The 26,749-nt window shown below is 35.7% G+C and overlaps 1 protein-coding gene across 1 annotated transcript in view; it reads left to right on the top strand.

The window, feature by feature from the left end:
- LOC121866443 (palmitoyltransferase ZDHHC17-like) overlaps positions 1-19,898 on the top strand; it is a 37,921-nt gene extending 18,023 nt beyond the window's left edge. The window contains exons 8-14 of the mRNA XM_042366111.1: positions 997-1,197; positions 1,417-1,578; positions 2,336-2,492; positions 6,504-6,638; positions 9,138-9,244; positions 11,296-11,358; positions 14,321-19,898. Coding sequence (XP_042222045.1) covers positions 997-1,197; positions 1,417-1,578; positions 2,336-2,492; positions 6,504-6,638; positions 9,138-9,244; positions 11,296-11,358; positions 14,321-14,515 — 1,020 coding nt within the window. The 3' untranslated portion in view covers positions 14,516-19,898. The remainder of the gene's footprint in view (positions 1-996; positions 1,198-1,416; positions 1,579-2,335; positions 2,493-6,503; positions 6,639-9,137; positions 9,245-11,295; positions 11,359-14,320) is intronic.
- The last annotated feature ends 6,851 nt before the right edge of the window (positions 19,899-26,749 follow it).

Raw genomic sequence — 26,749 nt, 5'->3', positions numbered from 1 at the left:
ATGACTCGGTGTGTTGTTAACAAGGTCAATCCCTTCATTGCCAGGTATGTATCTTCAGAGTGCCCTTTAATGGCTGGAATTGTATAATTTAGAATGCATTCTTCAAAGAGAATGGCTATCTTTATGACTATTTTGTTTGACATCCAAAAAACTGATAGCTTGCTTATTTTGAAGCCTTTCTGAATGCATGGGGATTATGACCTCACCAAAGGTTTAATCATGAAGTTACTAGTGGTGCTTTACTGTACTAACATAAAGAAATGGTATCATATGATCAATAGGTGCTGTAGATTCAGGACCAGAGTTTTCCTTTTTAGTAAAGTGTGTTTCATTGGGTAAAGGTTTCCAATGTAAACTCATTTCTTCAGCACTAAAAATTTGCTCAGCTGGAGCTGACTTGCTTAGCTTCAAATGCATTATTTAGTTACTTTTTTCTAAATTAATGAAGTACAAACTTCAATTCTTTGAAATGAAGCTTGTTGAACAATCTTATTTGGCATACTGTGTAAAAGGTTGATGTATTTATGTGGAGAATAAGAAATCCAAAAATAAGGAGATGTAGAAGTGAAAGAAATGTTAGGCAGAGAGCAGATCAGGTTTCTTCAGGTGATATAGACACATACTGCATTGTGAAGATCATATTAGAGGAACTATATTCCATTATTTATGTAAGATTCATTAGCAGCACAGATCAGTACAATTTGTTCAGATATATTATAGAAAAGTTTTAACATCTATATAACCCTAATGTACTGTAAAAGTAATAAATCTGTTTAGCATATCCTCCTGACAGTAAAATTGCTCATGCCAAATATGAGTATCTGTTACTTTCCAGTTTAGTGTATATCCACTTTGTCATGTGTGATTTGCTCAGTAAATTTGTTTGAATACTTATATTTCTGAAAGTGCATCAGGAAGTTATTTTACCTGTTAGAGAAATTTTTTGTCTTTTACTATGTAAATATTAGTTACTTTCATCATGTAATGTTTCTACAGAGTCTTCGATACTGGACCATGATGGGAACTCCTTTTCTCGTTTTCTACGTGATTGGCCTCGTCTTGAAACTAAATCTTTATTATGTGTTGAAGTTGGGTATTTTCACTGCATTGTATATTGTAGTTTATGGAATCTCAAGAGTTTTATATGACGAGCGACTCATGACAGTTATGCCAATGGCAGTTTATTTAGCAACTAAGGTATGTTAAATGAGTTCTCTATTCACATTGGTGTTGGCTGGAAAATCTGATATATCTAATATACTGTATATTATTCCAGTGTCATTTAGTACAGAATTAATTAATTAACTGAATATTGGTAGATAAAAATTTCTCATTAAACAAGCATTATGTTTAAAATAAGACACTGTGATTTTCTTACAGCCTATCTGATCCACTGTACTGTATATTGTGTTTCAGTTTTGGTGTTATGTTACCTGGATTTTGTACATTCATGAGTACTCTGGACTTCAAACAACAGCACTGTTCTTTCTTTCTTCACTTCTTTTATGGTACAACTTTATGAGAGCATGGAGAGGTGATCCAGGAGTCATAACAGCTGATCAGGCTCAAAAGTATCAGGTAGGTAGCAAATGAACTTTCTCGGTAAAATCACTTTGGGTTTACTATACTGTACAAGGTGGTAACTGTGTGGATTGAAATTGAAAACAGGTAATAAAGACACAAAATGACTGATTGTCTGGATGTGGATTAATCATTGTCAAGCTAACAAGAAAAGTTACAAAAATTTATTCAAAAGTTTGCAAAGATGAAATTCAGATAACTTGGACTGACAGACTTGGAGGTAAGACCAACCTCTAATATGGGTTTTCCCAATTTTGTAATTTTCAGATTATTAGAGTAGAGGACCCTTCAGGAAGTTCAAATTTATATAATTATTAGGATACACTAATCCCAAATAAGCCTGAGTTACTGTCCAACCAAACACACCTGACTTGGTCCTGTTTATTATGGAGTCAGTTACAAAACACTGTTAACAAATTTCCCTACTTTTACTTTTCAGTTTTTGAGAGGTAAAAATATTGTATTTTAAATTGAAAGATTTTATCAGGAGTAAGATAATAAACATTACTTAGTCTCCTTATGTATTAAATGCAGGATATGGTAGGATGATCAATGTCTGTATATTTGACTTTTAGACCTCAGACTGTGTTGATAATTTTTTTGCAAGATTATTCTTCAAGGAGGAAAAGTTTTTTGTATTTCTAAATTTTTGTATCTTAAATGTTTTATTGCAGTTATTATAGGAAATTTTATCTTGTCTGGTTATGAGTGATTATCTAAATGAAAGTTAATGTATATCTTGGTTCTATTTCAGACCATCATTGAGTTGGCAGAAAGAGATGGCTTTGATCCTCAATGGTTTTGTTCAACGTGTTTGGTTCGGCGTCCAATACGGTCCAAACATTGTTCTGTATGTAACCGATGTATTGCCAAGTTTGACCACCATTGCCCTTGGGTTGGAAACTGTATAGGTATGATTACTAAAGAGTATTATTGTATAATCACCATGTTCTTCTGTGATTGTTTTAGCCCTTTATTACTCTGTTGAATATCTGTATATAATGTATTTATTCATTGGAAAAGGGTTTGATAAACCAATATGACTATCATTTTAGTTGAAAGTTGAGTCTTGCATATACAGTAGAACCTCTATATGTATGCTGGACTTCAATACACCAGAATTTGTTTTTTGGGATTATCTAAGGTGCTCCGGACCGCCCCACTGTTCACAAGAAATATTAAAAAAAAAAAAGTCGGGACAATCCAGCATCCGTCCAGTCAGTTCATACGTGTGGTTGAACGTTCGTGTGTGGGTGTCATGCAGCATGTGCCACAGTCTGAGTCCTGCCACTCCTCACAACCTACTGTAATTTATGAGAAATTTTAGTGAATTAAAAAAAAATTCTTTTGAAAAAGGGTAATATTTGTTCACTGAATACTGTGCAGTGATCTAATCAGATTTGCTGTAGGCCTTATGAGAGCTACTAAGTACTGTACAAGAAATAAGACACTGCATATGTAAACAGGCTTGTTTGATCAGCCTCTTATGGTTTATAATTCATCATATATAATATAACATTTTAAATAATAGAAAAAAATACAAGACTATTATTTGTAATTTGACTTGGAAATAAAAGAATACGTTTATCGAAGGTGACGCCTCACTCCCTCCCCCCTCTTAGGACATCGTTAGCTAATAGAAAATTTCTTTAAGACAGTCTCCATTTATTATGATGAGAAATAAAATAAAACAAGTTACAGGTATCCCCTGATCTATGATGGGTTATGTTCATGAAAAACCCATCACAAGGTGAAATATTGTAGATCGGGATCATTATAACATGTGGTTCAATGGGATACGTTCCTAGCCCGTCCGACACCCACATGCATCACCAAAAATAAAATTCCTACGCCACTACTATCAATACAACACAAACCCATAGAAGGTGAAGTTCTTGGGTGACCCCAGAAGTCGAGGGTTGTGGCTGTGATGGGGTTGAAAAAGGCAGAGCTTACACCGTCAATGGTAGTGCTGAACATCATCAGAGTCAGTGTCATGGGTGCAGGATTTTTCTTTTCATCCGCTGACTCCTTCCTTGCCTGCTGCTGTTCCTGGAGTGGCTCTTGAAGATCTCAGCCACATTCCCCTTGTCAACTTCCTTGGAGGTGCTGGCTATGTTGCAGTGTACAGCTACAACATCGGTGAAGCCGCCAAAGTCAGGCCACACTCCTCCACACACCGTGACCTCCTTCCATGACTTCTCAAAGTTCTGTATGGCGTGCTTGATGTTGTAGCTGCACCAGAATTCTTTGATGTTCGGCTTTCCCTCTCAATCTGTCGCCTCAAGTAGTAAGCCTTGAAGGTTGGGATTATGCCCTGATCCATCTGCTGGTTGAGTAAGGTGATGTTCAGGGGGCAGGAACATCTCACTGATGTTCCTTGAGGCATTTGGAGAGGTAGCCAACTACATAACTTTGGCATGACACCGTCGTGACCCAGGCCTTCTTGTTGGAGTGCAAGATGATTGAGGTGCTCCTTAATAAACCCCTTCCTTAAGAGCTCTAGAGGTCTCTGACTGGTACACCAGCATCGGAGTCAACTCAAGGTCCCCTATTGTCTCCAAGCAGCAATGTAAGGTGGTCCTTGACATTCTTGAAGCTTGGTGCAGTCTTTTCTTCCTTAGCCAGGAAATCCTCGATAGCATCCTCTTCCAAAACAGGGTCGTCTCATCGAAGTTCAGTACCTGCTTGGTGTTGTATCCTCCTTCCACCATCTTAGCCTTCAGGACTGCTGGGAAGGCTTTGGTACTCCAGCAGTGACGGCCTCACCAGTCAGACAAAGGTTTGTGGAATTTGGCCTGCTTCTTGAAACAATTTAACCACCCAGGACTTGCCTTGAACGAGGCCTCAGTAGCACTGCGTTGTCCAGATGTTGCATGCCTTCACCATGATGATAGCTGTGGAAAGAGTTAAGCGGAGTTAAGTCAAGTCCTGAATCCAGTCATGGAGTAGCTCCTCCATCCTATCCATGATAGGCTCATGCTTCTTTAATGACCTAGAAGCGGAAACTAAGCTCATGTTCTGCGTCGTGGTCATTACTTCTGGTGACTTTTTAATGACGGTAGACACCGTTCACTGGATCAGGCCAAGAGTGCAAGCAATATAGCAAGCTCCTTCACTTCTCTCATGCCACTTTACAATGTCAAGCATCACCTCCAGAGGCATGGTTTTCCTGGGCGCCTTGGCCTTCCCAGGCGTAGGATCTTTGGCAACACACTAGCTAGACTTGAAACTTACACTGCTCACTTCACAGTCACAAAAACAGAGCAAAAGCATTTCATAGCTACAAAAACAGAGAGAAAGTGCTTCACAGTCACTAAAATGGAGCTAAAGCACTTCACAATCACAAAAAATGAGCAAAAGTACTTATCACAAAAACTCAGTACAATCTGAATGTTAGTGAGGGGATAAAAAATACAGATGGTAGCGTAAAAACAATGATAGTGGCTGACACTGCTCACATTATGTTCACAACAACAGAGGCAAAGACTTTACAGTCGCAAAAAACATTGTAAAAATTACTTCACAGTCACCAAAACAAATTACACTATCAACGTTAGTGATGTCCTTTCAATGGAAGGAAAAAAATGCCAATGATAAGTAACAACACCAATACTGACTGATAATTATCATTGAACTACACAATCACGGATAGATACGATCACCATGGAACAATGCGCTGGACTGTAGTGCATCAGATGGCTGCTTGGCGGCGCGTGGGTAGCTGATGCCACAGCTGACAAATGCAGTGAGAGATGCATTCCATATTTTGCGCATTGCTGGGTGATGACCATCGTTCATCTGGAATGTTACATTGTAAATAGGGGGTTGTCTTAATACATCACTATCATTAAAGTGGAATATTGTAGATAGGGGGATCATAGATCGGGATACCTGTAACAAGATTAAATCATTGAATTTACTGTAGTGTGCCTGTATACAGGCACACTACAGTAAATTATTACAGGTATTTTCATTTTAAAGTACAGTAATGAAAGCAGACTTAATAGGGCTAGTTTTACAAGGAATGGAGATTTGAGTCGTGACAATGCTGTCAAAACTTGTCCATGTACAGTACTTCCCAAGCGCAGGTGTCCTCAGATGGTTGGATTTCTTTCAGTTCTCATAAACAACAGGTTTATGGGCATGGGGCATCAATATGGTAAAGGCAAAAACTTAGAAAAGTTCAACGAATACCTCGTACATGTGTTGATGATGCACTTCTACCCTGTACATGGGCAACACTTGGAGCAGCTCTAATACCATTTATACTATGGGTAAACATTTTACAGAACGAAACAGTCATATCAATCAAAACAGTTATTGGCAATGAGACTTGTATCTGATTTTTCGGAAGCAATCCAGATAAGCAGAGTTATGTCTGGACCCCCATAGATTTGCTTTTTCTGGACTGGGATCTGCCTTAATTAGTCCGAGGTATCGAGGTACTATTGTACTGTAAATCTTCACCAACTCGATCCCTTTTATCTCGGTTGGTCTTGGACACTTTCCCATACATTTCGGACTTGGTGACTTGTTCCCTTAGGTTTTACTTTTTTCTTCTCTTTTTAAGATACTGTACTGGGATGTGATTGGAAGGTATGAACTGGACATTGAATTAGTTTCAGCCACTAATATCAAGAGTTATCTTGGGTGTTCAACCTACAGACTTGTTTGGGTAATATGTATGTCACTAAATATAGGCTTGGTTATAAAATTGGATTTCAGGATTAATCGTCCATTTCTGTAACAATATTAAGTAGGGTTAAAGAGCAACACTACACACACATAAGAACAGTATTCCATGTGAAGGAAGACTTGGTTAGGTTAGTTGAATGGTAGGGTGTGAAGAGGTAAAGCAGAATAGAAAATTGGTGTTTACAGAAAGTGGTTATAAAACTAATTTTCCCATTTCCTTTCAGGTGCCAACAACTTGAAGTATTTTATTGGTTATCTCATAATGCTGTGTGCAATGAGCTGCTTTGTTGTGCAAGGCTGCTTCTCCTTTTGGAATGGTGCTTGTAATATTGACTTCTCGAAACAGGGAATCTGGTCCAGTAAGTTTACTGTGTTTGTTTTAAAATACTGTATATATATACATTTTATATAATATAAAATTTACTTAGTTTTAATGGGATTATTATTCAGATGTTGTAGTATTGTATGTCACTGGCTTCTTGTTGTCTGTTTATATTTATTGTCAGTTTCTCTTTTATTGTGTGGGAAAAAACCCTAATACACTGTACAGTCAACCCTCACTTTATGCGGTCCCACTTTCCGCGTTTCCACGTTTACGCGGTGCCCTGCCGGAACCCAGGATGCTCACATTCCGCGGTGCGTGTACCCCTTTACGCGGAGAGCGGCTGGCGAGCCGCGCCATTTTTGGATCCAAACCTCCCGCCATCCGCCATGTTGTGTAAGCTGCGCGAACATGGTGCGCACAAGGTCGCCCAGTCATCAAAACATTACCAGTTCTTCACCCGCCACCCACCACAGCCGGCCCAAGTCAGTGATAGTGATAATTATGGTGAGGATATGGACTTATATGGACTTTGGGGAGTTTGACAAAGAGGCCCTGCAAGCCTCTGTGGTGGATAGTGATACAATTGATACAAGTGACACAGGTGAGGGCCAATAATCTGCCCTCTGCCTCGGAACCAACCGCCCATCCCCGTGTGCCCAGCCATTTTTTCTACTAATGTAAGTGTTAAAAAACCTAATATTATTGATATTTCTCTTAATTATTAATTGTGTGTGCATACCATCATAAAGTTAAGATAATATTTTTACTACAACATAGTTGTGTGTCGTCAAAAAGTGGAGTTTGGGGATCGGCCCGGACTCCATTTCAATTAATCCCATATGTTATGTTATTCACTTTACGCGTTTCTCACTTTACGCGGGACCCTCCGGGTTACATTAACCGCGTAAAGTGAGGGTTAACTGTACTTTAATTTGCTGTTTTCAGAAATAATGTATATTGCCAGAAGAAAATTATAGGTGGTGAGTAATTAAGGCTACAAAACAAATTAAATTATTCCAATTATTCCATGTTATGACATGTACAGTCAGGGTTAAAAAATCCCAAATTCAAGAATCTGTAATGTTCAAGTACTGTATTTGCAAACTTTCAGACTTGAAGTGTGCTCCAAGATTTGTGTTTATTTGCCTTAAGTGTTTTTTTTAATTCAGAAATTTTACGTCAACAATGGCCTCTTAAGAAGACCTAAAAAATAAAAAGCCTTGGGGGGTTAAAGTAATGGAGAAGTAAGAGAATGTCTATTTCTGGCCTCCTTTTGGTTGCAAAATCCAGTTTCTCTAGAATTTTAATATAAGAGTGTAATGTGATGCCTGATGACAATGAAGTGGTGAGATACACTTAACTTCACATCACATAATAAAATCACACTTTGTTTACTTGATTTATATACAGTATTTGTATTTATTAGTATATCTGTACTGTATATTTATTACACATAGATACCACAATCTGGTCTCCATACTGCTCAGAAGTACAGTAGAGCTTCGGTATTTCACAGTTCAATAATTCATGTTCTTTATTTTTTGTCTCACTAAATTATTATAATTTACTGTACAGTACAGTATTACCCCGCTTTACACGGTTTCACTTTCCGCAATTTCTCATTTACTACCTTGCCAGAACCGGACTTTCACTTTCTTTCACTTTCTGCGGTGCATCTACTCATATACGCGGTGAAGTATAATTCTTTTTTTCTTTTTTTTTTCTTTAGCTCATAAAATTCATACAAATTACCCGGCCAGAATATAATTTACATTGCTGGAATTCTTACAATATGATGATCATTTTGAATATAAACATCATGGATTTTGCATTAGACATACAAATTTTAGATCTAATGTAATAATTTGGTTTACACAAAGCAAATATTTTATCTTTTGTGCAAAATATATGAAGTTTACATTCAAAATATTCCCTGACCTTCAAGGAATCCAGAAATGTCAATTATATTTTCCTAACTTTAGTCTGAGGCATTATTAATTGCTAAAAGTTAAAATCTAGTTTTTTCACCCAAACATTTCTCAGAGAGGTAGGAGCTAGTGAGCTGGGAAGGGGGGGGGGGATTTGAGTCCATTATTTGAATGGACATTAACCTGGCGACTGTATTGTGTCGGAAAAAGTGGAGTTTGGGGGTCGGGCCTGTCTCTATTGGAAGTAATCCCATATGTTCTGTTGTTCACTTTACGCGGTTTTCACTTTCCACTTTCCGCGGTACCCTGTGGGTTCAATTGACCGCGTAAATCAGGGTACTACTGTATTGCATGGTCAAACCCCCTTTATTATTTGGTGTAAGTCTAGAACAAATAAATTATTCCAAATGGTAACTGTTATTGTTTTAATGATTAAATCTCAGTTAATATAATTTTTCTCGTAAGGCTATACTGTATTTTGTAAAGGCAAATTAATGGTTATTTTCTTGTAAATGTTTCATGTACAGTATAGTAATACCTCTCATGATGTTTGTTAAAAGAAATGTCTTCATGTTATGCACTGATTTATTGACAATATTTTTCAGGTCTAGGTTCAGTAGGCACATGTGAGCCATGGGTAGCATGGGTTGGTGCCAATGCCACATTGCACGCTCTCTGGGTAGCTACACTTCTTGGTTGCCAGCTCTATCAGGTAATATAATTTTATATTTATACTGTAGCCAGATAAGGCTGTAATAAATTGGAAATACCTGTACAGCACTATTGGAAGAGAGAATATACTGAGTTTTTTATTTTTAGTTTCTTAAAAGTCAATCATCCTTGGCACCCCTCAAAACCATGAAACATTTTTGTGTTGAAGTCCCAGTTTAGTAATGCACAGGTATTAAGCCAAAATTCTTTCTAAAAACCATATACTGTAAAGTATTAATGATTAATCAAAAAAGTAGTTCACCATGCCAGAACAATGTAGCAAATGTGAAAATGCCTAACAATAATAGTAAATAATGTAGTCCTGTAAACAAGATGAACATAACTAGGGGTGTGCTGCTAATTTCTTAACAACTGGTTCTGATTCAGATAGTGGTGTAAATCGGCAAGTGCCAGTGATGCGAGCCATGAAGCTAGGGGGTCTGGGTTGAGTGATAGCTCTCCCACCATTTTAGCTTTTTTAAACTGCATTTTGTAACATTTTGGGAGAAATTATTTATACTCATTAATGACATAATTATATAAAAAATAAACTGATTTTTCTAAAAAAATAAATAGATATTGAAATGACCACTGCTTGTGATACTACCTATATTTTTCTATAAAATCCTGAAAAATTGAAAACAACATTTAGATATAAATTTATCTGCTCAATTATATTGTCTCATCCAAGAAGTTTAAAAAAACTAGTTCGTTTTGCAATGGTTGGATATCACTTTTCTCACGAACTCTAGTAGCATCACCTTGATGAGGATTTCTTAGCCAAGTCTTGACATATGGCACAGCATCCCAGTCTGCTACAGGCTTTCCTAATATTTTTATTGTCATCAGACTGGAAATATGATTAACAGAAAGTTTCTTCTTTCCACTCTCGCAATATTGTTCATAGCACTGAAGTTTTGTTCTGTTTCTACACCCCTAATAACAATTGTGCTCATTATTTTCTTAGCTTTAGCAATGGTAGGTGGAAGAAGAATATTCTTTGATTCCACATTTGATCAATGATTGATGATCATCATATTGATCTCAAATTCTGATTCGATGGCAATGATATATACAGCTAGACCCCGACTTACGACGGGGTTAGGGACCCAAATCCAGGTCGTAAGTCCGAATGGTCGTAAGTCCGACATAGATAAAAAAATAAATAAATAAAAAAAAATAAATAAAAAAATAAAAAATCTACAATGAAATACAGTACAGTAAAAGTAATAAATAATGAGGAATGGATACAGTACAGTGAAAGTAATAAATAATGAGGAATGGATACAGTGTGACTGAGCACTTACCTTTAATTTAGTCAGCTGAATGCACATGGGGCCCCCATAATTTTCTAATTATACATGGAGACTACATTAACTGGAAATGTTTCGGTATAGAAAATGCGTGTGTCAATTTGAAAAAAAAAAAAAAAAAAAAAATGGTCACAACTGCGGCGGTCGTAAGTCCCGACGGTCGTAAGTCGGGGTCTAGCTGTACTTGGTGAACCAGTCAGTTGCAGTCAGTGGGTAGGGAAGAGTTGGCGAACTTAGCAGTAAACGAAGTAAACCTCATGAGTGAATAGTTCTGGAATGTACCCGGGTACTGAGGAATTTTCCAGTAGAAACTAAATGCAGGAAATAATAATGCCATATTTCAGTGGCTGTATTTAAAATGTAAGGCTCTTGTGGAACCAAAAGCCGTGTTAGGTTATTGTCTAAATGATGCTCTGACAAGCAGTATAAACTTGCTTTAATTTGTGTGACATGTAGTAGGTAATAGTAAGGAAAATAAGGGCTTGTTTGTAAATTTCAAGATAAAATTTTAATGTGTTCAATATTTGTTTAAAAAAAAAAAAAAAAAAAAACAGTTCACTGCTCCAATCAAAATTTCACAACCAGTTCGGGCGAATCAGTCCCAGCACACCTCTGAACATAACCATTTATGGTGACAATAACATAGAATGCCACATTGTTTTCACTTTGAATTCCAGCATCAGAATACTTATATTCTGTACAATATTCATTGTAATCTAAAAAAAAAAAATTATTTCAGGTATTAATTCTTGGCATGACCACCAATGAAAGAATGAACTGTTACAGATACAAACACTTCCAGGTATGTATGAACAAAGTTTTGTTTACAGATAAACTATGTGATTTTGTGTTTCTGTACATACTACTGTAGATAACCTCTTGTTGTGAAAGATAAATAAGACTTTTAAAGAACTAATTAGATAATTATGTGATTGTAACCGCCTGATGAGCGATTGTGGGATAACGAGACCCTTGCACATAGGACTCGATTGCTCTTTATTCTGTCAAAACCTGCAAAGTACAAATTACATATGTTACATGTGAGATAATTAAATCACTTTTACGTTCCTTCACTATTAACAACTAGGTTTAGGAGGGAGATAGGAAGGAACTGGTTCACAAATAGGGTGGTGGACGAGTGCAACAAGCTTAGCAATTTTGTAGTAAGTGCTGGAACGCTGGAAAGTTTTAAAAGGAGGCTAAATAGATTCATGGATGATAGAGAGTGGTAGTAACTCTCGACAGGAGCTGCCATGCACAGGCCAACCGGCCTATTGCAGACTCCTTATGTTCTTATATGATATATTTGAGTAGAGTGGGGTGTTAAACCATATAAAACTTATGTGTTTTGGGTCTAATGTAGGACTTATTAGCTCCCTGACTTGTTAGCTCACTGGATGGCTAGAGACTATCTTCTGAACCCCACAGGGAGTGAGTTAGTCAGCCCCGAGGCGAGGGCCATCTGTTTCACATTTAACACCTCAGCAAAGTTCGTTGTAAACACTTCCCCTCTCTCTCTCTCTTCTAGTTTATCATACTGTGGCAGAAACAGTGATTTTGACTTCCTTTTATAATAATAAGAGCTCTTTTTTGTTTCTCAAAAGCACCAGTTCTTCTAAACAATTCACCAACTCTCAAAACACTGCAAAGTCAAGGCCCTGAGAAAAAGAAAAGATACTAAAAAAAAAATATTATTGTACAAAAAGTGACAGTTCTTTTACTGTATCCTTCAGTTGTAACACTTCCTAAACCCTGTAATTCAGCATCAAAAAGAGAAAAGTCTTCAGTTGTTTCTTAAAGGCCTCCACAGAAGTCAGCTGCTTCATGGATGCAGGCAACCAATTGTACAATCTGGGTGCTGTATAGGAAAAGGATCGAGCAGCAAAAGATCATTCCCATACTGCTCTAGGCTCCTGTCTGAACTTTCTTCAGTAGATAATTAGGTTACAATAATCAGCCCGAGACAAAATAAGTAAATATAAGAGTGTCACAAGACACTGTCTATCCAAAAACTATTTCACAAAATATAGATTTTGAATATGAAAGTTACAACTCTTAACCACCAAATTTATTTACTCTTTAAAATTCAGTTTTGAGTCAAAACACACTCCAAGATTACAAACAGAATCAAGAGAACCGGCTTCTTGTACTTCCCCAACGTTTAAGACCTGTCTCGCTTAACCCTTTCGCTACGTTTCCCTCACTTGCCATTTTATTCTGGCTATCGCCAGACGATTGTATTCAGCCTAGGGTAACCTCCCAAGGCCAAAGGGTTAAAGAGCCAAAACCATCCGTGCTGTCATCTATTTCCTCTGATGATGAATCTCGGTTTTGCCATCATTCAGCAAAAGTTTTCTCCTAGCCATCCAAATTTTAATGTCATACGTCAAAGATTCCATTATCTCCTCAATATCCTCGACATTTGTTATTTTCACAAAAGCTGTGTATTATCGGTATAGAAATGGTAGGCAACACCATGAGCAGCATCCAGCAGAGATGCAATACTGCTGGTACAGACTGTAAACAGAAGTGGTCCCAAAACTGATCCCTGTGGGACTACAAAGGTGACCAGGTCTGAAATGGTTCCAACAACGATCACACATTGAGATTGCCCTGACAAATAATACTCAAGCAGTGAGAGTGCGTCATCACGGACAATGAATGACCAAAGATCCTGAAGATTACCGTGTCAAAGGCTGCAAAGAGATCCAGCAGAACCAGGAGGGAGGCCATTTCCATACAAGTGTTTATTACCAAATCATTATGAATTTTACATAAGGTAGTTTCAGTTGAATAATACTTCCTATATAGGCTGACTGGACCAGAGGGTCACTCCATTTGTTTCTAACAGAGGAAGCAACTGATCTAGCATAGCATGCTCTATGATCTTTGATAAGGATGAGAGATTGGACACTGGAAAATAATTTAACGTATTTTCAGTATCAAGACCAGGTTTCTTAAAAAGTGGATGCAATAAGGCCTGTTTCTCAGATCACACAAAATTACCCTCTGCAAAGCATTTATTTATCACTCCAAAGTTTGCAGCATGTTCATAAGCGAGTAGTACCTTAGATACATTTATAGGATCAAGAGGACAAAAAGTCTTTTTCAAATTATGAAGTCTTCTTTGGTTATGTAATAAAGTACATAGTTTTGTTTCAGAAACTATTTCTATAACTCTTTTGGGGTAAATATTTTGAAATTTTAATTTAATCTTACTGAGAGAGAGAGAGAGAGCAGAACCCAACATAGTCAGGTTCCGGTGCACATGACGTCGTAGACCTGACTAGTGCGGGAGGGAAACTGTGCTTTGCCCAACGGGTTTTGTTAGACCATGGAAACACTGACCCTAAGGACAGGAGTCAAATGCTGTATCCAGTTCACCACTACACTTCTTTGGGGAAAGTACAGAACTCTGAGTTATGAATGCAAATTTATTTTATGGGGCCTTGTTGTGGAAAAGGAATATTAAGGTAAAACATGTTCATTAAAGTTAATGAAAGGAGCATTTACTTTTAATTCTAGCCATCTGCATTATTGTGGGAATAGACACAAAAGACCAAAAGCTATTCTGTTATCTGTAAAACCAGACATAATGAATTTAATTACATGATTTTATTTTCAGAGTTGTCATGGGACTTTCAGTTTATTGCTGTATATATTTTGACGTCCCATAACGCAATTATTATAATAACCTTGCTTAGAAGTGGATTTAGGGGAATTTTTTGTAAAACCCCACAAACTCATTGATAATCTATCTACAGGTTGGAAAGAAAGGAGAAGTTCGTTCACCTTTCCATCATGGTGTATGGCAGAACCTTCAAGATCTACTCAATTGGCAGTGTTTTGGTATCTTTAAGCCAGACAGAACAGACTGGCTACATATATACACTCTCTCCGAGTCTGCAGAAGATAAACAACCTCTTCTCTCACAGTCAGATATGTATCAGTATGTTTAAGCTTCACGGTAATTTTTTTATTTTATTGTTAAGATCTCATGTGTTACTGCCATTCTGCTAGTTATATCCATCCATTCTGTCATTACCACTAAAATGAATAAATAGAAAATGGTATAATTTACTTGCCGCTACGAGTGTGGTCAATGAATGGATCTTCTCTTTCTTACCTGCCTACTAAGGACTTGCATTTCATGAATTAGATAGATCAAAGGATTATACTAGAAGTTCTATAAAAATTCACCTCAATATGTGATCTTTTTATGAACTAGTTTATACTGCTATTACTTAAAACTATACTGTACCATGAAACTGTTGGTGTACATCTCTTCTGTACACGATAAAATAATTCCATAGTTAAATGTAATGAATGTTGCATTCCTTTTAGGATATAGATTCTGGCTCTCAAAAACTTGCAGTGTTTTTCTTTTATACTGTTGAATATAGACAAAACTGTACAGCAAGTTGAGAGGAGTTTCAACTGATACAAAGTGAAAATTACCAAAGACATGAGTCAGATATTGAATAATTGTATCTACCCTAGTTGACTAGTCACAAATAACTTACTTATAACAATGAGGCCTTTGCCAGTTTTGTAAGTTTGAATTGGGTTTGTGAAATGTTGTGAGTACACCAAAGATACTCTCCAGTATGATGTACTGTATGCAGTTGTGCAGCTGCTGTTATCAGCTTTTTTGCTCAATTTGCATTTTTGTGATTATGTATGTTAATTTTGTATAAGGCTTAGTACTATTACACATTGACTGATGTATTCTGTATAAATTATTGTGGCACAAACCTAGGACTATAAGATTTTGATATACAGGTGGACTTCATTTAGCATTGGGGTTAGGTTCTTTAAAAAGACTGCTAATTGAATCAGCACTAAAAGGGGTCATTATACCACTACTGTATATTTAACATTACAAAGAAAGAGTACACAGCTCAATAATATCCTACCAAGATTCAGCCAATTGCCCCAGTATGTGGAATACCGTATATACTTGGGTATAAACCAATCTCATATGTAGTTCAACCCCTGATTTTTTTGTAAAAAAAAATCCTGTTTTATATATGTTGTATAATTCGACTATAGCTTTTAAAAAATACTGGGTATAATCCTAGACATAATTTGTAGCAAGACACCAGATTCACATCAACGCATCTTGGCCGTGACTACCACCACAACAGCTAACGTTATGAACAGTCTTACCAACTCTGAAACTGAATTCCCGTCAGTTACCAACTCTTATGAGGAATAAGATCAACTAATATACTGTACTTTATACCAGTAAATGTGATAAATAAATCAAAATAATACAAATAAATAAAATAGAACAAAATAATACTCTATTCCCATTTGGCTGCTGGATGACAAAATTTGTCAATTCTTTTGCTACACACGGGAGACAGCCGAGACCCCCCCCCCCCCTTCACCCCCGTTTAACGTGAACTCGTAACACACGAAGAAAATTTATTCCCTTTTATGTTTTTGATCTTATGATAATTATTATTTTATAAATTTTGGGGGGCACATTCTATATTTAAGATTGTGTGTACACTAAAAAAAAAAAAAAATTGTATATCTACCCCAAGTTGAAAAATAATTATAACATAGCTCACAATTTGGCCTGGAATAGTAGGGAGATGGCTAGGGGGATGTGGCTATAATGACAAGTCGTGTGTTACTATGTATTACAAATACAAAACTACTGTAATGTAAAATACCGAAAACAAGCAAAAAAAAAAGGCAAGGAATATTATCACAGATGTGACGGCCTACACGGTAAGTCAATTGGCTGAAGCAAACTCTCAACTCCCAGTACCTATTTCCCAGCATTCATAAATCATGCCGCCTAAATTTATTATGTTGTTTAACAATTGTGCTACTTCAAACAACATTTGTATACACTCTATACTTGAAAAATGCAGCTAAAACCATTAAGGAAATGCTAAATGAAAGTTTAGCACAACTGTCATTTGCATAGGCACTGGCTACGTGGCCGCTTCAACAGTCGGTATAACAATGCAGCCTACCGGGGATGCCACCACCTCCCTAGCAATGCCCCCATCTCAGCCTTCTAACTTGTGCTCAAAAAAATGTTTAATCCCTTTATGAGTTGGCCCTTATAATTATTTCTCTTACTTTTTTCACACTATGTACGTAGGATTGTGTGTGCACGTATCCGAGTTTAAAAAAATGATGAAAGTTACATACTGTATATCTACCTGAAATTATGATTTGACAAATAACCTTAACACCTCCCGTGTCCCGGGTAGCAATTGTTCACCGTAAATGACCCGCAGAAATTCATTAATTTTAACCCCTCAAATGCTATGCGTTTATAGCTCGACCCCCTACTTTTTGCCAAAAATTTTATCAACAAAACTTGAACTATATTCAAGTATATACGGTAGATAAATAACTGGAAAATGTTAATTTACATATGGTGATGTGCCATGATGGTCATGTTTTCTTACTTTCTGGCCAGTTTTGATAAGATAAACATTTGATGAATGTTTATGGCCCAAACACAATGAATTGTATAACAATATCATGCCCGCCTGTTTTGTATAGCATTCATAGCCTGAGAAATTTAGCAAAATTTCATGAAAGTTAATGTATGAATAGGGCATAGAATTCTGAAACCTATGCTCCTCAAAGTTAGAAGCCAGTGATGTCTATATCAGTATTTAGACAACTTTCTCAGCTTTGTTCTTTTCTCTGATGTTCTTGTGATTGTTTTCAAATTAGAAATTCTGTACTCTTTTAGTTACCATCCATCTTTAGTAAACCTCATCATGAAAATATGACATAACAGAAGATGGATTAACAACACTGTTGAGAGCACTAACAAACCTTTTTGTGTTAACTTTTGAATGGTAAGTTGATTTTAGAATATCATCAAATTCAACACATGGGATCTGTAATAGCTTATCAGAAATCAACTGGTCTATCAAATATAGGCATAAGAAAGCTGATTTGTGCTGTCAACTCTGCCACTAATCCTTTCTTCAACAGAAGCTTGAAGGTAACTACAAAATTATATATACAGTATCTCAAAACCATTGACACAGATTTTAGATAAAACAAAGCTGAACAAGTTATCAAGTGGCCAGTTACATGTAAAATTGCAGGTACAGTAACTTGATATTAAATACTTTAAAAAATGTCAGTAATGTGTTATGACATAGACCTCAGATCTTACACAGTTTCAGACTCACTGAAGCGCTAGTTTTCAGGAATTTAAGTTCCATTCAATGAGCTTTCTTTATTCTTAGGCTGTCCTCCTTGCATAAATTTTTAAAATTGTAATTGTACATTAGGGTTCACAGTTGAGTATGATCCTTATAAAAGCAATCATATAATTAAGAAAATTATGATAAATACACTGTAGTATTTTGTTTACTTCTTAATATTATGGATGATGTATTTGTACAATAGCATGTCCCTGGTGGTGCCTCTTACATACATGTAGGATCCATCAGTAAATGTTGAGCAGATAATGAACTTTTATGTCATGTACTCTTTGTAAATAATTACTTTTTGTGATAAAGGTATGATTATTCATAGTTATTTAATAGACAGAACATTTGATTTTATAGCACAATTAATATACCTCACCTATAAGGTAATAATTTGTTTTAGGACCAAATTTTGATGATTGGTGGATTTTTATAATGGAAAAAAGTAAGCTTTTGCACATTCCATATATCTATAAATTGATATCAAGGCTTCATGTATTCACCTTAACTATTATGACATAATTTTTTATATTTCTTAATAAGTTTTAGTAAAAAATAATATAATCATCTATACATTTTCCTTAACTTTTTAATAATACTCATTCACAGATAATTTTTTTACATATTCAAATTATGTTCATAAAATGTATGTAGTGCTGTGATACACCTAATAGTATTCAGGCACAGTCTTTATTATTATTATTATTTCTTAATAATTAAGAAATGTGAAAACAAAGTGTAAATATTCTTTGAAAATTTGATTAAGTTCTTACCACTAAACAAGGAAAATATTTGCTATGTGAAAACCACAACTTGGCATCTCTAAATTTTATGTACCTGAACAGGAGTAGCTATGAGTGGTATCTTTTAATGGCATTTAGGTCCTTCCTGAGTCACATGTGAGATATATCATCGCTAAACACCTCCTAGCAGAACAAGGGTGTGATGTGTTTTGTGGCAGGATGCATTACCCAGGCTGATAATGTTTACTCTGCAAGCAGATCCTCACCCAATCATATCAGGGTTTCTGAGACAACCACCTGTTCGGTGGTTGTCTCAGAGACCAGCAAGAGTCTAGATCAATGTTTCAAAACTCAGGTACAGTATTCCAGACCTATTTAGCCATAAAAAGAAGTCCACATCTTACCTGTCAGTGTACTGCTACTCTGAACCAACACCAATTTCTCCTGTGAACAAAGAGTGAGTGTTATAATTGCAGTTTACTGTATATTTTCACATTATTTCTCAATTTTCAGTTCAGGCCACGCAGTCTGTAGAGCACTTTAGGCATTTAAATAACTCAGGTAAATGGTATTTTCCTCAAGCAATGAATCTGTCAGTTAGCAACCATATTGTTCTGCAAGTGAAATCTTAAATGCTACACTTCACAAGTAAGCATAGTTCTTACATTGATTATACAAACCAAGCCATGTCAAGTGTATGCAAATCTTACATTCCCATCAAATATATTTTTGGTAGAAACCTTGCTCACTGGGAGAGGAGCTCCTTACAGCACCAACACTGGCAGTTTGGGTAATGTATCTTGCCACTAATCATGTTATGCCCCCTGGAAAAAAAGCAGGTTCTGACACAGGGTTTTCGTGGTAGTAGATCTTCTACGTCACTCACTCCCTCAGCCATAAAATGGGATTTCATACTCCAGTCCTTCAATTCTTGTTTGTACCATTGTGACCTGCCATTTCCATTTGCTCTGTGTACAAAATTGTTAAATTGAAAAAACTATAAGATGCCTCATGTAATTGTAATGTACTGCAATTAGACAACTGGTTTGAACCTAACTCGGTACAGTACTGTATCACTATGTAATTACGCTCTACTTTGGATAATTGATCTGTGCCTTAGTGGGGCATTTTTTCCCAACTGAAGTTATTGACATTCACACAGGATATTTTCCATGCATTTAAATGTAGGGTAGAAACTGTCACATTACATTTATAAATTCTGTATTATAATCAATGCCAATTTCCACCCTATAATTTGCTGTGGGTTGCAAATCTTTAGATAAAAAAGTGGGATTAGAATACTGTACAAGTAAAAAAAAAGTGGTGCTGTAGTTGTGTCAATAAGTAGAGTTGGAAAGCACCTATAGAGTCTGATACATCATTTTTTTTTTAAATAAGCTTTACAATACTTTACTTGAATAGGGGAAACAGTTTTATGAAACTGCTGTTGTCAAGAAAAATAGGAATGAGACAAAGTTTGTAGGTACAGTAAAGATTTGTGAAAACAGTGGTGTTATCCACACAATATGCATTTATGAAGATGGATGATGGCTAAGAGATAGGAGGTGGAAAGTGGATTTTTATACATTTAAAGGGAGAAGGTAGAAAATGTGGAAAAGAGGAATTTAGAAGTAAAAATATTGCAGATAATTATATTCATGGACTTGGTATTTTTGGAAGTTGGGGAAAAGACAAAAGCAAAATTAAAGAATGAAGGAAGGGAGAATGATAATGAGAGGACTGTCTGAATAAATGTGACTTATGTTGGAAAGGCAACATGGGTTAGCTTCATGTTAATGCAAATAAAATATTACTACTGTACATGCTTCCAGTAAGTCAGTGTGTATCTGATACACCATTTCCCATTGTACAGTAATTTTGATAGTGTATGGAATATGTTCACACAAGTGTGATCATGTGACCCATAACAGGCAACTCCAGAACTTGATTTTAGTACTATTTCATGCTCTCATTAATGAAAATTTCATTGTAGAACAAATTTCTATGTATACTGTATATATATATATATATATATATATATATATATATATATATATATATATATATATATATATATATATATATATATATATATATATATATATATATATATATATATATATATATATATATATATATATATATATGCATATGTTGGATTGTATTATAATGAAAGTTTTGCAAATTCAGTTTAAAGTGCTCATACAATATCAATAAAATCACATTCCACTGTCAGCAGGGTGTCCACAACTTGTGAGAAACAATAACTTTTCCAAAGCCTTGGCATTACTGAGTGACATCTCTGCTCACCGTATCAACATTGTAATCAATCGCAAGAGGGAAGCAAGGGGAAGAATCATATATTGTCTAAGAAAATTTGTTTCTAATTTTCAACTCTTCAAACGAAATTGAAAGAAATTCATGTAAGTTAAGTAGGTTTAAGATAAACATTAATTTTTAGCACAATTCCAATATGTAGTGTAACAATTGGTTAAATAAACAACTTCATTGTCCAGTACAGGTAATGAAAACTTCAGCAGCAATGGAAGCTGATAAATTTCAGGGATTTTTTATGGATTAACAGTAATTTTTTAAGGTTACATATCAATTGGCAATATTTAAGGCTTAGAAACTGAAGATCTTAATCGTATTTTGTTTAAATTATTTGATCTGTTGTATCTTATAACATGTTTTTTTTTTTTTTTTTACCTTGTAAATGTTACATTCAAAATAAAAACTTAGTGCCCAGCCAATAATCACATGATTATGACACTAGAAGGAATACCAAGAATGTTATACTATTACCTATCACTTTCACAATGTTTCACTTTTCATATTACTCTAGAATGATCCTTACAGCCTCATTGTTACATCCTTCACAAAGTGGAAGAAGACCGTTATATTGTAAAAAATATTTTGCAAGATGTTTCATTCAAAAGAAAAACCCAGCTGTACATAACTATTATTTCATGGTACAGGCCAATAGAAAATAATTGACAGTAGTCAACTTCCTAATGCAGGTTGAATCAAAACAAATTTGAAGTAGACTGTGAGATCAGAAGCTGCAAAGCTTGAAGCTTTGAAAATCCCTCCATAATTGTGATCCATCCAACCCAAGCCAAATGATAATGATCACAATATTAATTCCCCAGACTACACTTAACTTCTAAATAGGTATCAACTGATTGTTAGCAATAATTTCAACAAAAAACAGTGATTGTGGGCCCCATAGGAATGACTCTATTAAGGGCAGTGTGAATGCAGTATTCTTATATGTACAATTTAAGAGGTACGATTCTGGAACAATCATGTACAGTAATTTGAATTTTATGTAAATAGAATTTTACTCGGTTACGCTTAAATGGGTAGTCTACAGTGGTGGGCACGGTTCCGCTAACCGCTAATTAGTGAAGCTAACTTTCTCGTTAGCGGATTAGCGTTTTCGCTAACTTTGGAAACCATTAACGGACCAATTAGCTTCCGCTAAATTTAGTTCCGCTAACAAAATTTATACATGTTTGTTCCTGTCTGTTGTAAGCGTGTGACGCCGCGATGCGTGTCTCCAACAGCCAGTCAGGCACGCTTGGCTGACTGCGTGTTAGTACGTGTAAACGTGACAAGATATGATTTGTCGACGTATAATTTCATTTCTCATTTATTTGTTAATTTATTTAGTATTTTTTTGTGTCAATATATTTGGTTATGCTAAGTACTGCATAAGTTAATAACCAGGATGTCATCCAAGGTGTGCGCCCAAAAAAATTTTCTAAAAACTTACTTTTCTTAAAGTTTAGAGCATTCTGTTTATTTCCATTACTAAGACCAACAATAAGTTATATAAAAATGCACTGGTATAATGTGTATGTGGTTGGTATTGCATATTTACATGAATAATGAATAAGGCCGATAGGTTGTATGAGAATGCAAATTATTTATTTGTGAAATTGTGTATAGTGTACACCTTGATAAGTTGATCATCATCTGATCTTGGCATGATGCTATTTGCTACCTATGCTATACAGTACTATAGTTTTTGGATTCGTTTAATACTTTCTGTCTTTTCGTACAGTAAATAAAGATTATAAAGTGTACCTGGTATGTTGAAACTTGAATGTAAACTAATGTTTAATTTCATTTGTTCATTTAATTATTTGTGTACACCTTGATCATCATCTGATCTTGGCATGCTATACCTTTTTGAAAAGCTTTATGTCTAAGCTACAAGACAACATATGAAAATTTCAGCTCTAGGTCTGTTTTTAAGGGTTTTAGAGCCAAAAACAAACAAACAAACCGAAGCTAAATTCATGTAATAAAAGTTAGCGGTTAGCGTTAGCTTCCGCTAATTTTTTTAGCTGTTTAGCGGTAGCGAAGTTAACTTTTTAGTTAGCAGATTAGCTGTTAGCGAAGCTAACTTTTCGTTTAGCTGTGCCCACCACTGGTAGTCTGCCTACTGAATGTAAGGTAATGCAACCTTAATACATGCAGTATATAACTACAGTACTGTACAGTACATTATAATTTTGTATGCACTGAACTGAAATAAACTATACTAATGTATCAATAGATAATATATGATAAATTGTACATTTACAATACTGTACTAGCACATTACCTTAATTCCTAGTGATAACTTACTAATTTGAAGGGATGGCAGTGATGGCAATGTTACAATATCATGGAAGTGGGAGAGGAAAAGAAAATAACCAAATTCCTCTGTAGGGTCATCCAGGTCATCAACACTGCCCCACAATGCTACATGACCACTGGTAGTACCCGGGTTAGCCTATACGTAACATAAAAAATTTATGTATCCTAAATTTTTATTATTTTCAATTGGACTTATATGTAAAGTTAAATTTATGAAGCCAAGTGTTACATAACCCGAGGAGAGCCTGTACGTTGCCAGGAGACATGAGTGTAATCGCTACACACCACCACCTTCACTTCCCCAACTGTAAGGTTAGGTAAATATTTACAGCTTGGTGGACCACGAGTCATCCAAGGTTGAACCAGTGACACTTAGAACAGACAGCAGCATTGTATCCACTCAATCGTTGCACTCAAATTTCAACAAGCATTTCCTTTATTATCATTTGTTATACCCACTATTTATATGTCTTGGCACAATATTAACATAACTACTGTAACATATTTTTCTAATTTATATGTAGTTATACAGTAAAAGGTAAACATTGTAATCCAAATGGGTTTTTGACTTGTGTTGGATACCCATTGATACATCACATTCATTGTAACTATTTGGCTTGAAGTGTCAGAAATTTATGTACTTTTTACTTTTTACTTATGACCAAATTGACTTACGACCTGGTCGTCGGGATGGAACCAAGTCGTAAGTCGAGGAGAGACTGTAGATGCATAAAAAGTACATAAATTTCTGACACTTCGAGCCAAATAGTTACAATGAATGTGATGTATAACCTGCTCAAGGAACATCTGAAAAGGTGGAAGGAGGCCGGAAGGAGGGAACATACATCATGCAAACAAAACACACAGAGCCTTCCTCAACTTTTCACCATCATCCCTCAATACGTTTGGCAAGTACACTAACCGAGTTATATATCAAGGACTGTTGCTGTAATCCTGGGTTGAAATATAGTAAATTTTATGTGTATCACTGTATATGTACTTAATATTTTTCATATTTTAACTACTGTACTGTATAATATTCAACAATAGAACTATCAATTGGATAATGAATTTAAAGGTGTAGAACAAACCAGCATTTGATGAAAGAATCATTTGATTCTTGACACACTGATGGCAGATGCCATATCATTTTTTGTTAATGAACTGATAACCATAGTGCAAGTATTTCATCCACTGAAAGGTTCCCCACTTAAAGTTATTGTTACGTGACAACCTTAAAGTAACCTAGTACAGTATGTCTATTTGATTAGCTTTATTTCATTGTTATTAGGGGTAAACGTTTGTAAATATAATTATACATTTTATTTAAGTTTCTTTACTCCAATCATCAAGTATTCAGTTATTAAAAGGGGCTGCATTCAATCCATACATTACACCGTAGTTGGAGTTCTTTTCGATACAAATTAAAGAACCATATATTTTAATTCTCTTTAAATACATTAACTTTTTCTTTTTTACGAGCCTTGCTCCTTTGACACGTTACAAATATTGGGGGCCTGTCCCAGATTTTCAAACTATTTGGTCCAACAGTTGATACGCCCGTTGATTCACTTGTTTAAAGTGTAACCATGGAGTTTAATGTTAATGAATTTACCAATAACCCAAGTATCGAACAATTGATTGATGTAAACATGAAGAAAGATGATTGGATAGCTCTTGCTAAATTCTATAAAGTGGAGTACAGAGCAGGTGCAACTAAAGCAGAGATTAAAAAGAATGTGCTTGCTTATATGGTTAGTGCTGAGTTGTTACCACTTAGTGTTTTAAATTTGTGTGAAGAAGGTTCTTGTGAATTGGTGAAACTTAAAATTCTAGAAATAAATGATAGGAAAGCTCAGAGAGCACATGAATTGGCTATAAAACAGCTGGAAAGTGAGGAAAAGGAAAGGGATTTTCTTAGAAATAATCAAATTTACAGTGTAAACACTTCACATGCCACTACTTTTGATGCTCCAAAACATGTTAAATTAGTACCTAGTTTTGATGAGAATGACCCTGAGAATTTTTTCCTGTTATTTGAGAAAATTGCCAAACAGTTTGTTCAGAGCTAAGGAAAGTTTATTTACAAGATAGCTCAGAGCTAGCAATGTCACCACTTTTGAAGCGTTAGGACAACTGATACTGCTTGAAGAAGTTCTCAGACAAGTTCTTTACATATTATACAGTGACCCCTCGTTTAACGAACACCTCGGTTAACGTAATTTCGATTAACGAACTGCCTTCCATAAGGATCTTCAATTCGGTTAACGAAAAAAAATTCGCTTAACGAACTTCTTACGAACCGACCTCAACATGTTTTCGCTTGCACTGACCGGGCAACCAGCTTTAGTATCAGTCCGCCAATACATTAATCGGTTCTAGGGCTTAAATTCCTTACTATTTTTGTAAATATCAAGAAGTTTATACTATTCAATAATTTTAAAAGTTTAATATTCAATTTTTTAGTCATTTTAACAATTATTGAACAAATTGAAGGTAAAGTGACTAGTTTAATGCGCGGCATCCAGCCTCTTAACACAGCAAACAGGCGTCAGTCTCTCTCTGTTTTCACTGGAGGTAACATCTTGCTTGAGACTCTCTCAACTAAATGCTTTTTTTCTGTGTTTCCAAGCAAATTATTGGTCATTTTGAAATATATTTTATATATTGACAATATATAATGCAGTGCAGCGTTGATTTAAAGAATATAATCTTGAATTAAACCAGAGAGCTAAAATTTTATGGGTGAAATGGCACCATGGGGTGACTTCTCTTCCACCCCAATGCCTTCTCTTCTTCCTTCTCCTCCACCCCCATTCTAAATCCCATCATCATCATCATCATCATCAGGAGCCTTCTACATACACACCTCAAAGTAAGTGAACTTTTCTACCATTTTTGTTGAATTTAGGAAATTTTCGGTGAGCTGGAACCAATTACCCAAAAACCCATTGAAACAGTGGTTTCGGTTAACGAACGTTTCGGTTAACGAACGACCTTCTGGAACCGATTGAGTTCGTTAACCGAGGGGCCACTGTATTGTATATTCAGGAGAGTGGTAATTGATATAAACAAAGCAGCCAGCCTCGGCGAGAACTACCGTTTATCTCACAATGAATACCATTTCAGATCGAAGCAGAGAGGTCCAGATGTGTACAAAAAGGCTACCCAAGCTGTAGTTGCAAATCCATTGTGCAATAAAGGGTCAAGTCTAAGAACCAATGACACCATCCCTTACTGGAATTTATCCCCCTAATAATTGTACAGTATTAAAACTATTACAATGTATAGCATCAATTGTACAATAAAATTCAAAACTGAAAAAGATAACTAAATACTGGTAGACAGATTCATTATTTATTAAGCTGTTTTGGTGAAGGGAGTTGGTAAATTAGTTCAGAATGTTACCCTTCAATCATCCATGAGTGTAAGACAACCCCCTTGAACAAACCTATCCTCACCTAACCCAGGGGGGTTTTGTCTGGACCCCACCATCCACACACAATGCTGCTTCCCAAACGTCTTTCTTTCACTGCCTGCTTTCAAAAATAGTTCATCAGTGCGTAAGAAAAAGACTAAGAAAAATTTAATTTTCAAT

Source organism: Homarus americanus, unplaced genomic scaffold (genome assembly GCF_018991925.1).
Source record: "Homarus americanus isolate GMGI-L3 unplaced genomic scaffold, GMGI_Hamer_2.0 scaffold16430, whole genome shotgun sequence".
Lineage (NCBI taxonomy): Eukaryota > Metazoa > Arthropoda > Malacostraca > Decapoda > Nephropidae > Homarus > Homarus americanus.
This window is presented reverse-complemented; position numbering and strand designations above follow the sequence as displayed.